The sequence below is a fragment of the Artemia sp. Qi Xiang Cuo genome, chromosome 17 (assembly GCF_049724085.1).
Source record: "Artemia sp. Qi Xiang Cuo chromosome 17, ASM4972408v1, whole genome shotgun sequence".
NCBI classification, from domain to species: domain Eukaryota; kingdom Metazoa; phylum Arthropoda; class Branchiopoda; order Anostraca; family Artemiidae; genus Artemia; species Artemia sp. Qi Xiang Cuo.
In genome coordinates, this window is record NC_142810.1 from 53,282,628 (window position 1) to 53,298,713 (window position 16,086).

At 33.8% G+C, this 16,086-nt stretch overlaps 1 protein-coding gene across 2 annotated transcripts in view; it reads right to left on the reverse strand.

Annotated features, from left to right (window-relative positions):
• LOC148942334 (uncharacterized) overlaps nt 1-16,086 on the reverse strand; it is an 81,356-nt gene that overhangs the window by 33,970 nt on the left and 31,300 nt on the right. Inside the window, exons 1-4 of one of the 2 annotated variants that reach the window (XM_089103347.1) lie at nt 15,026-15,174; nt 13,487-13,657; nt 6,797-6,967; nt 233-400 (exon numbers count right to left, since the gene is read on the reverse strand). In XM_089103347.1, coding sequence (XP_088959473.1) covers nt 233-400; nt 6,797-6,967; nt 13,487-13,610 — 463 coding nt within the window. In that variant the 5' untranslated portion in view covers nt 13,611-13,657; nt 15,026-15,174. Of the gene's footprint in view, nt 1-232; nt 401-6,796; nt 6,968-13,486; nt 13,658-15,025; nt 15,175-16,086 lie in introns of those variants that run through there. The other variant, XM_089103346.1, reaches the window with a different exon arrangement.

Here is a 16,086-nt window from a genome sequence, read left to right on the forward strand (position 1 = left end):
ATGGTTTCCAATAAAGTAAAGATTTGTCGTTTGTTCAGGAATGAAGTAAGACAAAAAACTTTCTTCCTTATAATCTATACCGATCCAGACTTTTACCAGCTAAATATGTATTTTCAAAAACAACCAAGATACTCAAACACAAAAAAAACATCCCTTCAAGGAAGTATAAAATATACCTTTTCATTTTTGGCAGGCAATTATACAAAAAAAGCTCAATATATCTGGAGCATACCTTGGTCCCAACCACTTTTTGACTCCTGTTTAAGATGCTCAGAATAAGGTTTGCAACCCGCAGATATGCCAGGTGAAGTAGAAAAAAGATTAGCCTCCTGATCCATTGGTGATATGGGATGTGTACGTCCAAAAACAACTTTATAATCATTTGAGGATGTATCTTCAGCTTCAACAAAAAAAAAATAAAGTAAAAATCACATGAAATCACTAAGAGAAAATTGGTCTATTACTTATAAAACATTTAGAATGTCACAAAATTTTTATGTAGTATTTCATTGATGAGTGAAACGTTTGAAAAAGGGATTTTTTAATTTTAGAGTTTGAATTAGAAAATAAAAAAATTGGAAGGATAATAACCAAATACTGTTTTTTTCAAAGTTTCTTCGTCACAGTCGGAGCAATAGATGCTATCTAGCAAACAACAAACCACGACTAATGGTAACAATAACTATTAGACTTGTTCTAAAAACCAAAAAAAACTTTCTAGCAAGAATGCTTTAACATTTAATGGTGATTTGTGACTCAGCACTTGGGTGACTGTGCTGATTGATTAACATTTAATGGTGATTAGTGACTCAGCACTTGGGTGACTGTGCTGATTGATTAACATTTAATGGTGATTAGTGACTCAGCACTTGGGTGACTGTGCTGATTGATAGGAGCGGTGACTAATATTTCGATTCACTTCACCAGAGGTTTTTAGGTACTAAGATTAAAAGCCCTACAAAACTATATTTTATCCTCTGTATCACTGATTTTATTCTGAATTTTGTTTGTAAGCATATCCATAAAATTAAAAATCTTTTTGATCAAAAGATTGGTTGCGCATCAAGTTTTTATAAATATTATGGCTTATATTATAAATATATGAGATTGCACATCAAATTGACGTCACTGCCGTTCATTACTTATTAATATACAAATAGCATATGATTTCGGTTATTTGTTGTCTTGAACAAAAATAATAACAAATACTTCATAATTAAGATCATATTAGGATCCCTAATGGTCATTAGACTTAATTGGTTATTAACTTAATGTATACTAGAAGAAAAGAACCGAAATAAAATATAGGTTGTGTTGATTCAAGTAACCCGAAAATAGAAAAACAATTGTTTTTCTAAAATTGTGTTGTTAAATCAATCTTTTTTTTAAATCTTGAAACCCTTTAATCTGCCATAGCTTAGTGAATAGAATCGCCTGTCTTGCCACCTTGTAAACACAAAGTTCATTTTATAATTGTTTTTTATATTTTGAAATTTCTTTCTATTTTGAATTGGGCTTTCTTTCCATTTTTGAAATTCTTGATTCTATTCTGACTTGCTTCAATGGTATTCCTATATCAATTCTTACCTCAACATTCAAAAACATGAAATAAATTTTCAAAGAAAACTCAAAGTCAATATCAACTAAATGGAACTCAAAGCAACATGTATGAAAACAACATAAATTTTCGGTACATTTGCAATACTTTTGATGTTTATTTGTATGTACCTATCAAAACAGATTTTTCACATTAAAATGCTTTTTTCAGGGTTATTTTTACATTGAATTTACTGAAAGCTCTTCTTCAAAACCCTTTCCTCTAAAGCCCCATATCCGGTATGAAATAATACAGTATACTTCACTAAGGCTAAGGCTGCATTTAATTCTGATAATATACATCCGATATGGATAGAAAATAACCTCACACAATCATACAAAAAGAAACTATTAACCTTTTTTAATCATGAATGGAATAAATCAATATTCCTCAAAATCTAGAAGTATTCATCCCTCCTACCTATCCAAACGACAAAATTACCAGAATATGAGCCTTAATCAATCACAAAGTCCTATCACTATCACTTCAGTGCTGGGAGAACTCATGGAAAAATTTATATACAATCGATTTCTATGGTCAGCAGAGAGAAATAATATTGTACTTAACACTCATGCTTTTATCTCTCAAAAAATTCTATAAATGAATATTTCTTCAACAATAGTATCTTATTTGCTACATTCCTGGACATTGAGGGTGCATATAATGATGTGCACCACCAAGTCTTAAATGCTGCGCCTCAAAGTCTTGGAATACCTCAAATGTCCAATCAATCCCTGTTCATGTTGGCATAGCCTCTTCTTCAAAATTGTCCGTAGCCAAAGACCTGCATAGGACTACAGCAAAAGAATGTCAATAATGAAACCACAGAGTACAGCCCAGAAATGTCTCTTTTTCCAACATAAGTGGTTGCTCTGACAATGTGCCCCTCCCCCAATGGTTCCATGTTATAGCGATAGGATATATACAAAATAAAAAAAAATAATAAAAACATAATATTCTAACGATAAATAAAAGTTCAAATAGGGATAAAATCCTTTTAATAGACAGTGTTTTTTATAACAATGATAGAAATTCACAAAAATACCAGATATTTCGGTCACATATACAGTGACCGTCATCAGTGGTAAAACTTTGGTAAAAGTTTTACCACTGATGACGGTCACTGTATACGTGACCGAAATATCTGGTATTTTTGTGAATTTCTATCATTGTTATAAAAAACACTGTCTATTAAAAGGATTTTATCCCTATTTGAACTTTTATTTATCGTCATGGAAAGGCAGTGTGGTCTCCGAAATTATCTACATAATATTCTAAATTTATACCATGCAGCATGCTTCAATTAATCCAATTATAAAGTTTTCCTCCATTGGTATCAACGAGTTTTTACTAATATTCAATCCCATAATCCCGTTGAATTCACTTAGACACAAGGTTCTGAGAAGTAAAGAATTCAACAAACATAGCAGATCACAAGACGATAGACAGCAAAAAAGCATAGCTTTAAAGAAATGAGATAAGGAAATAATAATTATGTTTGAAAGCAGTTTCCAAAATTTCTGGTGACCATTCTATAACAAAACAAGGTGAGGAGGCCTAATGTAGCATAGTAAGTGTAATGTTTAGCATACTTTCAAAATCAACCTGAAGTATCTATGTTCTATTATGCGATTTCAACAGATCGGTATTCTTCTTGTGTGATTTTTCATATGCTTATTATAAACCAGTCTATTCTATATTCAAAGCTTTTAAAGGGTAGTCACAATTATTAACGATTTATCTAACAAGCAAATAACATAATTCTGATAAGGCTCTTTTTAGTCAAATATTCCAAAAAAATGTTGGTTTTATATTCTACAATTTTCCTAATGTGACTCACAGCTTCTTTTTACAACAATAACCTGTAAGCATATATGTATTTTTTTGTTGCGAGCAAATCGAAAGTTCTAGTGATTGAATATCACAGGCAGTGCAATAGGGCTCCCTAAGTAAGGAGCGAAGAGGACACAATGCATCATTGTTTTTTTTTCACCAAGACACTTTGTAGAGAAGGAGTTGCCCTAACAACTTCATAAGCGGCTTGTTCGATTTAAAAATGAAAGTTTTAGTGGCCTTTTAAAGAATCAAAATTGATTGGACGGCGACCAGCCAACCTCCAGCCCAACTTTTCTCCAATAGTTACCCGATCAAAATTTTGAGAGTCGTCTTGTTTGGCATAGTTGAAAGGTTCAATAACTATGCCACTGGGGATGACAACCCCCATAGCTCTTGGGGAAAGTGTTGTATGTTACGCAATTTGTCCACTGTTTACATACAGGATTTATTATCGGGAAAGCACTTTTGTTTGACCTTTTTAGTCCGAAAAGGCCAAGGGCATTCAGGTGAAGTTATCAGGGAATGTTGAGGAGTGTGTTCAGCTCACAAATCACGGTAAACACGCTATATGCACGCGGGTTGTCAAAAGGGTATGTTTCAGGAATGACTTAGGGTGTAAAATTAGAACATTCAGGAAATGGTAATGGGTATGATCAATTAACCAAAAGGCAATATGAGCCAGTTACTCCTACTACAACCACTAATACTAATACTACTACAACTACTACTTCTATGACCACGACCACTACTGCTACTACTGCAAATACTATTTCAATTATGTCTTCTACTACGACTAAGGATATATAGGCGAAAGTTTCAGGAAATGTTGAGGGGGATGCTGAACTAACTCAAAACATACTATGTGCAAACCAGATGTCAAAAGGAGGTGTCCTTGAACCGGCTTAGAGCACTAAGTTGCAACTTCCAGGCCATGATGAGAGGGATGTGCAACTAACCAAAAGGTAATATAACCAAACTATTACTACAAATACTACTAATGTGACTCCTACTATTACTAAGACTAGGGGTATAAATGTAAATATTTCGGGCAACGTTTGGGGAAAACTTGAACTAAGTCAAAACAAACTCTGTTCATGCAGGTTCTCAGAAGTGCTTAACTCAGGAGTCGCCTAAGGTATTAAGTTGAAACTTTCAGGGAAGGATGAGCGATCAATTGGCCAAGGTGACTACTATTACTTCTACTACTACTGCTGATGCTACTGCTACTACTGATACTACTACTACTGCTGTTGTGACTATCACTGCTACTACTATTACTACCACTTCTACTGTTAAAGCTAGGGGTTCTAAGGTAAAAATTTCAGGGAATACATAAAACATTGAACTAAATCAAAACAAACTACGTGAATGTTGATTGTCAAAAGGATGTATCAGCCATATTCCAGGAACTGTTTAAGGTGCCAAGTTAAAGCTTTCAGCGTGCTTTAAGGCGGATGTGGAAAACAACAGAAGGTGCTTTGCGCATGCTCCTACTAATGCTACTACTACTACTTCAACTATTGCTAATGCTGATCTTAATGGTATTAAGGTGAAATTTTAGGGATCTTTAGGGGGGTGGTGAAATTAATCACACTATGATTGTGTAAACTATTCAAAGGGTGCACAAGCAATGTATCTAAGGATCGGCTTGGAGCTTAAAATTGTAACTTTTAGGGTATTAACTAACCAAAAGCCGCTATGTGCATGCTACTACTACTAAGATTAATGCTACCATAGAAGCTAATGATATTAAGGTAAAACTTTCAGAGTATGTTTAGGGGTAGTTTCAGAAATCAAAACACGCTATATGCTTTCAGGTCCTCAACAGGGTATATAAGCCGTATGTTAGGATTGAATTAGAGCATTAAACTGAAACTTTCAGGGCATGTTGAAGGGGATGCTGAATTGACCAATAGGCACTACGTGCATGCTACCACTATTGGTATTATTACTAATGCTAAAACTACCACTTCTGTTGAGGTTAAAGGTATTAAGATGAAACCTCCAAGAATATTTAGTGGGACGTTGGACTAAATCAAAACACACAATGTATAGTCAGATTACATTAAGTGCATCTTTATTTTGTCATAAGAGTGTATCAGCAGTATCTCACGAACCGTTAAGAGCATTATGATGAAACTTAGAGGGCATTTTTAGAGGTATGTTGAACTAATAAAAAACCACTATGTTCATACTACTAGTAGTTGTAGAAGTGGTCCTGCTAATGCCATGAGGTCTACTATTACAAAGGCTAACAGTATTAATGTGGAACTTTCAGGGACTCTTGAGTGAGATGTTAAGCTAAATCAATTTGCATTATGCGCATGCTGGTTATCAAAAGATAGTGTCAGCAATGTCTCAGAAATGGCTTAAAACATTCAGTAGAGACTATCAGGAAATGAGTTGAGGATGTTGAACTAGAGCGAAAAGGCACAACTTCCAGCCAAAACTTCTATTCCACAAATACTATTCCAGCCAAAACTTCTAATACTACTAGCCTACTTCTAACATTAATATCAATCACAAAACTCTAAGTTTTTCAAAGAAAAGTAAAGAGCTGCATTAAAACAAAGATGAACAGGAATAAAATCAAACAATTTTTCAAGCTTAAGACTAAAATAAGTCACCATCAATAGATGAATGAAACCCAAAACGAAAAGAAATTAAATAAATAACAGTCAAACTCAAAACAAACAGAAACTCAGAGGAGCAGGGCTAACCTCTTCCGACACCGTGCCTTCTAGAGACCAGAACATAGTCTGAGCTTTACTGAAAACAAAATATATTTTAAACCTATCTACTAAGACTTTCAGGAGCGAATATAACTATATATGTTAAACAGTCAATCTATAATCATTTTTCTTTAGTAATATTGGTTATTACAGTAATTTGTCTCTTTTTTGTGATATTAGGAGAAACGCATTGCTTGACATAAGGAATGTTTTCAGTAAACTGCAAATTATGATCGGGTCTTTAGATGCAACAAACACGCATCTTCCGATGCAAGATAAACACATCTTCCACCCCCACCGCTATTTCAAACAAACTGGATGAGACACCTTTTCATTTTGGACACTTAAACATGCATAACAAGGTCAAGATATTATTCAGTTACCCTTTCACCGTTACATGGAAAGAGTCGTTAAATTTTAGTTGGGGTTTGTTTTAAGGTTTGAAATTTGTTTGTAGTATCCTTGGATTTTTATTAGTAATTTTTATTTTATTATCTTGCATTGATGACGGTCAAGCGGAGGTTTTGACCGAAATATTTGCATTTTAGTCCACATTTTTCACTGGCTTGTATAATCCTCGTTTTTCTCTTTTTTACTACTTTTTCGTTGTATCAAGATGTGTAAAGCATACCTTTGTTCCCGTCGCTATTTAACTTCAGTTTAAGGTGGTCAGAGCTAGGTTTATAATCTGCAGAAATACCAGGAGACAAAGAAAAAAGATTTTCGTCATGATCCATTAACAACATAGGATGTGTACTTCTAAAAACATCTTTATCATCATTTGAGGATGCATCTTCAGCTTCTACAGAAATTAGAGTACAAATCACATAAAACATTCACACAAAAATAAAACAGTTAATTTTAGAACATCTACAATAACATAAATCACATATTGTATGAGTATTTCATTGATCAGTACAAGCTTGCCAAAGAGGCAATTTTAAAAATAAAATAATTTTGCGAGGAAAATGCCCAGTTGTCATAAGTTCGTCATGATCCATTAACAACATAGGATGTGTACTTCTAAAAACATCTTTATCATCATTTGAGGATGCATCTTCAGCTTCTACAGAAATTAGAGTACAAATCACATAAAACATTCACACAAAAATAAAACAGTTAATTTTAGAACATCTACAATAACATAAATCACATATTGTATGAGTATTTCATTGATCAGTACAAGCTTGCCAAAGAGGCAATTTTAAAAATAAAATAATTTTGCGAGGAAAATGCCCAGTTGTCATAAGTTTTCGTAAAAAAAAACCTTCATTATAGATGAAGCAATAGCGGCGACCTAGTAGATGGCAAACCACGGTTCATGATATTGAAAGTTGAAGACTTGTTTTGAAAAAAATTGTCTAGTGAGAAAACTTTGGCATTTGATAGACATCTACGTGGTTTGAATCCCTATGCTGAGAATCTACAATATCCTGTCTTGATAAGAAAGGGGCTGTCCCCTCCTCAACGCCTCGCTCTTTACGCTGAAATTTTTATTGTTTAAAAAAATAGAGTTGTGAGAAAGTCAAACTTTAGCGTATAGAGCGAGGCGTTGAGGAGGGAACAGCCCCTTTCATATAAGGAATAATTTCTGTTCGTTTTAAATTTTAACGTCGTTCCTTACTTTCAGTTAAAAAAAACTTGTTTTTTTTTATTTAATTTTTGAACGTTTCTGAATTAATGCAGGTTTTGATTTTGGCTCACCGAAAATGAATAATTACAACAAAATTTTCATATTAATTTTACTTTTATTTGGTTAAATGGCTTCCTCGAAAGTCGTTTAATTTTATTTATGAACGTTTCTATTAGTAATAAATACACGTAGCTTACGAATTAATTTACGTAACGAACTTCTATATTCATATATTTTAATACGTATATTAGGGGGTTCACCCCCTAGTCAAGATCTTGCTCTTTACGCTAAAGTTCGAATTTTGTTCCAATTCTTTAAAAATGACCCCTTAATTACAAAGGCCATTACTTAGAATAAATAGCTCTTATGAAAGTACTAAAAAATCTTTGGCTTAAAGAGTGAGGTATTGACTAGGGGATCATATGCGTTATATCTTCTGTTCGTTTTAAGCTTTGATGTTGCTCCTTACTTTCAGTTGAAAAACTTGTTTTATTTAATTTAATTTATGATGTTTTTTTTAAATAATGCTAGGAAATCCGACGCTCCCTTCATTGCAATGTCCCTTCCTCCATGAAAACTTCCTTCAAAGATCCTCCCACATAAACCCCGACCCACCCCTTCCCCCCCACCAAACAAAATCCCTCCTGAAAACGTCTGTATACTTCACAATAACCAGTACTATATGGTAACAATGGGTAAAGCTCATAACTTTCATCCCTCCCCCCGAGGACTTAGGGGGATTAAGTCATCCTAAAAGACATAGTGATCATATTTTCGACCATGCTGAACAAAATAGCAATCTCAAAATTTTGATCTGGTAACTTTGAGGAAAAAATGACCATGGAAGGGGGCCTAGTTGCCCTCCATTTTTTTTTTTGGTTACTTAAAAAGTGCACTAGAACTTTTAATTTCCGTTCCAATGAGCCCTCCCACGATATTCTAGGACCATTGGGTCGATACGATCACCCCTGGGAAAATAAATAAATAAATAAACACGAATCCGTGATCTTTCTTCTGGCAAAAAATGCAAAATTCCACATTTTTGTAGATAAGAGCTTGAAACCTCTACAGTAGGGTTCTCTGATAAACTGAATATGATGGTGTGATTTTCATTAATGTTCTATAACTTTTAGGGGGTCTCTTTCCCTTTTTTCGAAAATCAGCCAGGGTAGGACTAAATTTTATGAAACTTATATATTTAAAATCAGTATTAAAATCTGATTCTTTTGATGTATCTATTCAAGGGCGGATCCAGGATTTTTTTTCGGGGGGGGTTACTAATTTTTGACTTTTTCGGGGGGGGGGGTTACTAATTTTTGACTCAGTTTTCGACTAATTTTACTGATTTTTACCTAGGTTTTACTAATTTTCGACTTATTTTCGAGTCGGTCAAAAATTTCGGGGGGGGGTCAAACCGGGTACCCCCCCCCCCTGGATACGGCCTTGTATCTATGGTATCAAAATCCCGTTTTCTAGAGTTTCGGTTACCATTGAGCCGGGTCGCTCCTTACTTACAGTTCGTTACCACGAACTGTTTGATTATTGCCCAATCCAATAGGTCTTTCATTTATTCTGGCTTGTTTTTATCGTTTTGTTTTATAGAGTCTTTCTTCTGCTTAGTTTGGGCCGAATCACAAGATTAGTTTTCCTTCTTTTTTAGCATTGAAGACACTGGGCGGAAGTACCTGACAAAATATCTGCCTCAATCATTTTCGCTTCTTTTTTGTCCGCTAGCTGACTATACCCTCATTTTTTCGGCTACTTATTTTTTTTTCTTGTTTGCCCTATGTCCAATCCGGTTTGTATCTCTTTCTGTCTTCAACATTTCACAGAACTAATGTAATTTTATTTCAGCTAACAATTTTAAAATTATATCAATTTATATAAAAATATATTTATATAAATTGATATTTATATAATTTATTTATATAATATTTAATTATATTTAAATATTTAAAAATGTATATATAAATATTTAATTATATATAATATTTATTTATATAATATATTTAATTATTATTTATATTATATAATATAATTTATTTATTTATATTATAATATATTATAATATATTTATATAATTATATAAAAATATAACAATTTAAAATTATACAATTTTAAAATTAAAACAATTTTAAAATTAAATCACAATTTTAAAATTATAATTACCTGTGCTATAGTACACTTTATCCTCCTGATAACAAGGGAACTAAATCAGACAGCTGGCCTTTTAAACCAGGGAACACAACTAAACACAAAGAAAAATTATATTCAATTACTTTTCTGCAAGACTCTTCGCGCTTTTGAGCTCTGAAAATTGCAAGGCGTCGTAATATATGTCAGCAAAATATGTAAGATAACGGTAAAATACGTAAAATTCCGGTAAAATACGTAAATTACATAAGATATGAAAATTTCGTAAAACACCAATTTTACAGAGCTTGTTAAAATTACTGTAAAATACCCAATTTTACCGTAACCAATTTTACCAGCTAAAACACTAGTTATGGGTCCATCAGGGGACTCGCAGCAGAAACTTAGCACATCTAAAAAATACACGCTACATTTTAAGACGTTCAGATTAGCTAAATATTCGGTAAAATAGCACGGTAATTTCAAGGTAATTTTCGGAAATTTCACAAAAATAATTTTCCAACCCGACAGTGGTCCTGCTAACATTGAGAACATCTTGTTCACAATAAAGTATCGATAAATCAATACATTTGTAAATGCAACAGGAAGAGACATGGCAATGAGGCAGCAGCGTTGCGCTATTATATATTGTGGGTGATATAATCGGGCCCAAATTAACCCCAATACTGATTGGCATTTCATTAGTCAAAATATCTTTTCCAGGAATCCTTATAAAAGCTTTCATATGGCGGCACATGAAAAGAATAGGTCTAACTAAATCTGGTGATACTCCATGGTTCAAAAGCTCATTCGTTGCTTGGGGATGCAATACTGAGTCAAACGCTTACTAACATCATACTTTCCAAGGACTAGGGTCCCATCACACTAATCAGCATCAACTTATAAGTTACATGAAGACCTTAAAGCATGGAAACATCTAAGCTTGGGTTGGAATCCAACCTGGTAGGGAGGCATTTTGAAAGTAGACTATCAATTATAAGCATTTCAAAAACTTTAAGCAATTCGTCTGTACGACAAACACTCACATGGATCCTTAATCCTAAGGATCGGGGATCCTTAATCCTTAATAAGAACTAATCCAGGTAAAGTACGTAAAGATGACAGATTAGCTTATGAGACGCAATGAGAAAACGAAGGGCACATACTCCCTCATAAACCGTTGATTTTTTCTTTTTAAGTTTTGTATTACGTCAGTTATATCTTTAGGTCTATCTACAAAAGCAACTGGCCCAGGAGTGAGCAGTGGATCAATTAATTTGCTTTCAAATTTCTCACATTGTTTAGGAACAGGTTTAGAAAACTGCCTCGTAAAATATGGACATCATTGTAACTCACTGATATTAGCTTTATTTTCACTGGTTTTATTACTTGCCGAATGAGTCTTCCTTAACTTATTGGGGTCATTTGATCTCATTTCAGGACTATAGCACTTTAAGCAGCTCGGTGAAATTTAAGCTTCTTCTGAAAATGCCGCTTTGTAACTAACCGCAAAGTATTAACACTTCCGTTTTTTGGTCTTTCACACTCATTCCACAAACGAAGCCAGAATTTTAATGATTGGCATGCGGATTTAAGGCTGTCATTCCTAGACCATCCAAATTTCTCGTTGCCCAATCTACAGTTTCTCATAGGGATAGAGTACATCTCAGCGATTTTTAGAACATGAATAATCTGTGAACAGTAGAAGTTAAGTTCAATCCGTATAGCGACATATTCATATATTATATATATATATATATGTATATATATACTACGAAAACTTTACGAAAAAGAAAGTTTTTTTAAAGAAAAATAAAGGCCATATTAAATTTAAGATTAGTAGAAACAGAAACCCATAATAACTCAAACTCAAAACGACCATAAATTACTATTAAAGAATAAAAAAGGAAAGGAGATAAATAGTTTTTGAAATATTTTGGAAATTGTGCCGTAAAAGGTCTAAGATTATACAGACTCAGCAGTAATAAATGCATTTTATTTATTTTCTGGTAAACAAACTGGAAGAATATTCTACAATAGGAGCTTTTCTAGCGTAAAGCCCCGTAAAATTTTGGATTTGCCACTAAAATGTGCGATGTCCTTCAATTTTCTGAAAATTTCCTAAGAATTTTACGAAAAACACTTCGTAACAGACGTTTGGTATTTTCTTGGATAGGGCTATTGTGGCAACTTTTACCACAGCAACCAATAATTAGAACCCAAGTCCTAAAATTGGTCTCAATCAGGAACCCTTATCGCTATCTAAATTCACAAAGTGCACAGATTTTCAAACAAAGGTGTTTATTGTTTAAAGTTCAGGAAAGGTCTGCCCAGTTCATACGAAAACATTGATTGAAAACAAAACCATTCTTATCTTGGCTCTTCGCCAAAACAGGTAACTAGACTTTTCAAGTATCACAGGAACTACAATCTGAGAAAATAAATATCACGACGTGAAAGCAGTGTAATTTACCTAATTAACGCAAGTTTGCATTAATTAAACTTGCTCCTAATGCAAGTTTATCAGATCAACCTATTTTGCACACCCCCCCCCCCTATAAAATCCTGGATCCACCCCTGAAACCATCACATCTATTCCACCAGCTATTAGAAGAAAAAAAATTCCGTATTTTCACAAATTTCATCAACCCTCACACCCTTTTTTTTTTATAAAATCCTACATAGGCCAGTCAGTTGAGTCCACTGTATATAAATAGTAGATTGTCATAATTTGTATATAAATTAAGTCATACCTGTGAGATGGGACAGTTGCAAACCACTTCGCCGACTCACCAAGTTTTTTTCTGCTTTCGCAATTACAAATAATGCACTTTCTAACCATTTCTCATTGATTGACGCAAACACACTAATCCATAAGTGCACAAATAAGTGGGAGGAGCTTTTTGTTCGCACCGAGAATGAAGAGCCAGAAATCATCTGCGGTAAACTTACTGCTAATTATATAAACTGTGGTTTTGAGGGGGATGTTGAAAAAAAGTATGTTGCTTTGTCCATACTACTACTAATGCTACTACTACTACTACTTCAACTATTGTTATCAGCATGGGTTTGGAGCTAAAAGTTACAGCTTTCAGGGTGTGTTAAGGTGATTTACCAACTCACCAAAAATCACTACGTGCGTATTACCACTACTACTACTACTGCTACGATTACTGCTATTGATGTATATACATATATATATATATATATATATATATATATATATATATATATATATATATATATATATATATATATATATATATATATATATATATATATTAAACTGTCAATCCGCATTCATTTGTCGTTTCAGTAATCTTGGTTATGATGATGATTTTTTCTCTTTTTGTCGATATTATGATAGACATAAAGATTGTTTTCAGTAAAGTGTAAATTATAATCTAGCGTCTTTAGATGCGAAAACACATACCTAACGACGCAAAAAACGCCAATCACCCACGCCACACCACATTTTCAAATAAAATTTGAAATATACCTTTTCATTTTGAACATGCAAATATACCGAATAAGGTCAAGATATCTAAAGCATACCTTTGTCCCTGTCACTATTTAACTCCAGTTTAAGACAGTCAGAATTAGGTTTACAATCTGTAGAAACGCCAGAAGAAAAAGAAAAAAGACTGCCGTCATAATTCATTGGTAATATAAGCTGCATACTTCCAAAAACATCTTTATCATTATCTGAGGGTGTATCTTCAGCTTCTGCAAAAATTAGAGTACAAATCACAGAGAACACTCACATCACAAAAAATCAGTTATTTGTACAACACTTAGAATATCATAAATCTTATATTGTTTTCATTGATGAACACAAGTTTGCAAGAGATCTTTTTAAAAATAATAGAATTTCGCGAGTATAATACATACGAGGTTATCATACGCTTACGTATGTATGAAAAGCATTGCGTATGTACAAGGTTTACCAAATTATCAAAAGTTTTGTCAAAAAACTTCTCCGTCTTGGTTGAAGAAATAATAAATTCTCTGTTTTGGTTGAAGCAACCTAGTAAATCGCAAACCAAGGTTCAAGAAAGTGAAAGCTGAAGACTTGTTAGTGAAAAAACTTTGGCATTTGATTGATATCAAAGTGGTAAGAGTCCCTTTGCTGGAGGTTTACGATCTGCTGTCTTGAATAATCTCCCTTTCATTATTCCCTACATTACAAAGTTAACCCTCCCCTGCCCCCTGTGTTTTGCGAAAAAAAGAAAAATGAAATAAAAATCGTTTAAAAAGTGACTTTAGTTATTTCACAACTAAAAATAGTGACAAAAAGTGACTACCAAAAGGCACTCGAAGCACCAGCAGATGAACTACAGTCCCACTGCACCGGCAGTAACTGGGACAAGTCCCAGTTACTGCCATATGATCATCATCGCCCTCAAAAACCCCGTGAGGTTATGGAAAAAAGGCTATAAATCTTATTTTATCTTCGATTAATTTATTTGCTCATAAAAAATAGAACTTTACAGAAAACACAACTTCGATTAAGGTACAGGGAACAAATAACCTTAGTAAAGTAGAACTTTTGAATGTTTACGAACAGGAATAAACCGTAAGATTGGCGTCCATGAGCAAGTGTAACAATCACTGTTTGAATTTCACCTAACAATATTAGCGTCAGCACTTCTTATGCTTTTTTGAAAGGCGATCGATCAGTTCTGATTTCCTCTTCAAAATAAGTACTTCCGCGGATTCAGCATCATTTGCCCATTCCCTTTCTTCAGAACGAGCTTTTAGTGCTGCTTCCAGCACTTATTTAGCAAGACCTCCGCTATTTTCTGCTTCCTCTGGACTAGGTCATGGACTACCGATTCCGCATCTTTTTTTCAGCTTCAAGCTTTTATAAATAGCAGTATAATAGAAATAGTGCTAGTATTAACAGTATACACATATTGCCTTTTAGGTAGTTGAATATCCCCCTCAACATGTCGTGAAAGTTAAGCATATTCAATAACAATGACCTCAATAACCCTGGTGTTGTCTTAAGAGTCTAAAGTACTCAATAGCCCAATTCTCAATGACAAATCCTATATACAAAAGAAGGCAAAATGCACAAATTATAACACTTACCCCATGGGCTTTTTGGAGAACCCGGCTCAAGCGTATACAAATTTTCCAATAGTATTTCCAATATGTAAACAATGGGCAAATTTCTAACTTACAGCATTTGCTACCAGGGCTGTAAGACGTCAGGTTATTCCCAGAGGCGATCATTCAATAAACCTGACAAAATGGCTATCTCAGAATTTTGACCAGAGGTCTTTGTTGGAAAAGCGGGAAAAAACGATGTGGGAATACTTACCTTCTAATAACATTTGACTGTTAAGGCAGCACCAGTTAGCTGTCTTCAACAAAGTAAAATTGGTACTTACAAAAAAACAGTTGGTTTAACACAGGACTCCACTACTGAGGAGATGATGGCTCTAATGTATTGCAACACAAGTTCTGGAGGGAATTAAAGATCGACTTTTTTTTATTAATTTACATAAAATTGCAAGGATTTAGGGCAAGATTTTGGCAAAATGTTCGTGAAATAGCCCTGAGGGGCCAGTTGGATGGTTGCTCATTTAACTTGATTAATCAAAATCACACCAAGAAAAGTTATTTGGCATTTACAATCCTTCCAAAAAAAGTAGCTACAATTTCCTGTTTTTCGACACAAAATGAGCTCCTAACAATTTTGTAGCTATGTAGTGTTAAAACTGCACATTACTTAGTTATTTTTTGGCAAAAAAATAGTTGGGATGAGCACCAATGCATCAAGGTACATCTGATCTTCTCTAAAATGTAGCCATATTTGCTTCGCCCTGATAAAGTTAAGGTTAAAATGGCAGCTAATATTATATGGACGAAACTATGTTCCAAGTGTCGAAAATTCTTGTCTGATGTAGTGGAATACCAGACCGACTAAAAATGTTCCTTCAGCCGAATTCAAATGTAGATATTGGCTTCTATTATGATATTCATTTCTTTTGAGAACATCTTGTAAACCTTGTCGAAATTTTTGACAGACAGAAATAGTTCCTGTCAAATTATAGGCGACTCTGTCAAAACTTCACTGAACATATAAAACAGATGAGAAACAATTGCTGTCGAAATTCAAGGACCCTCTGACGAAAACATAGTTGTCG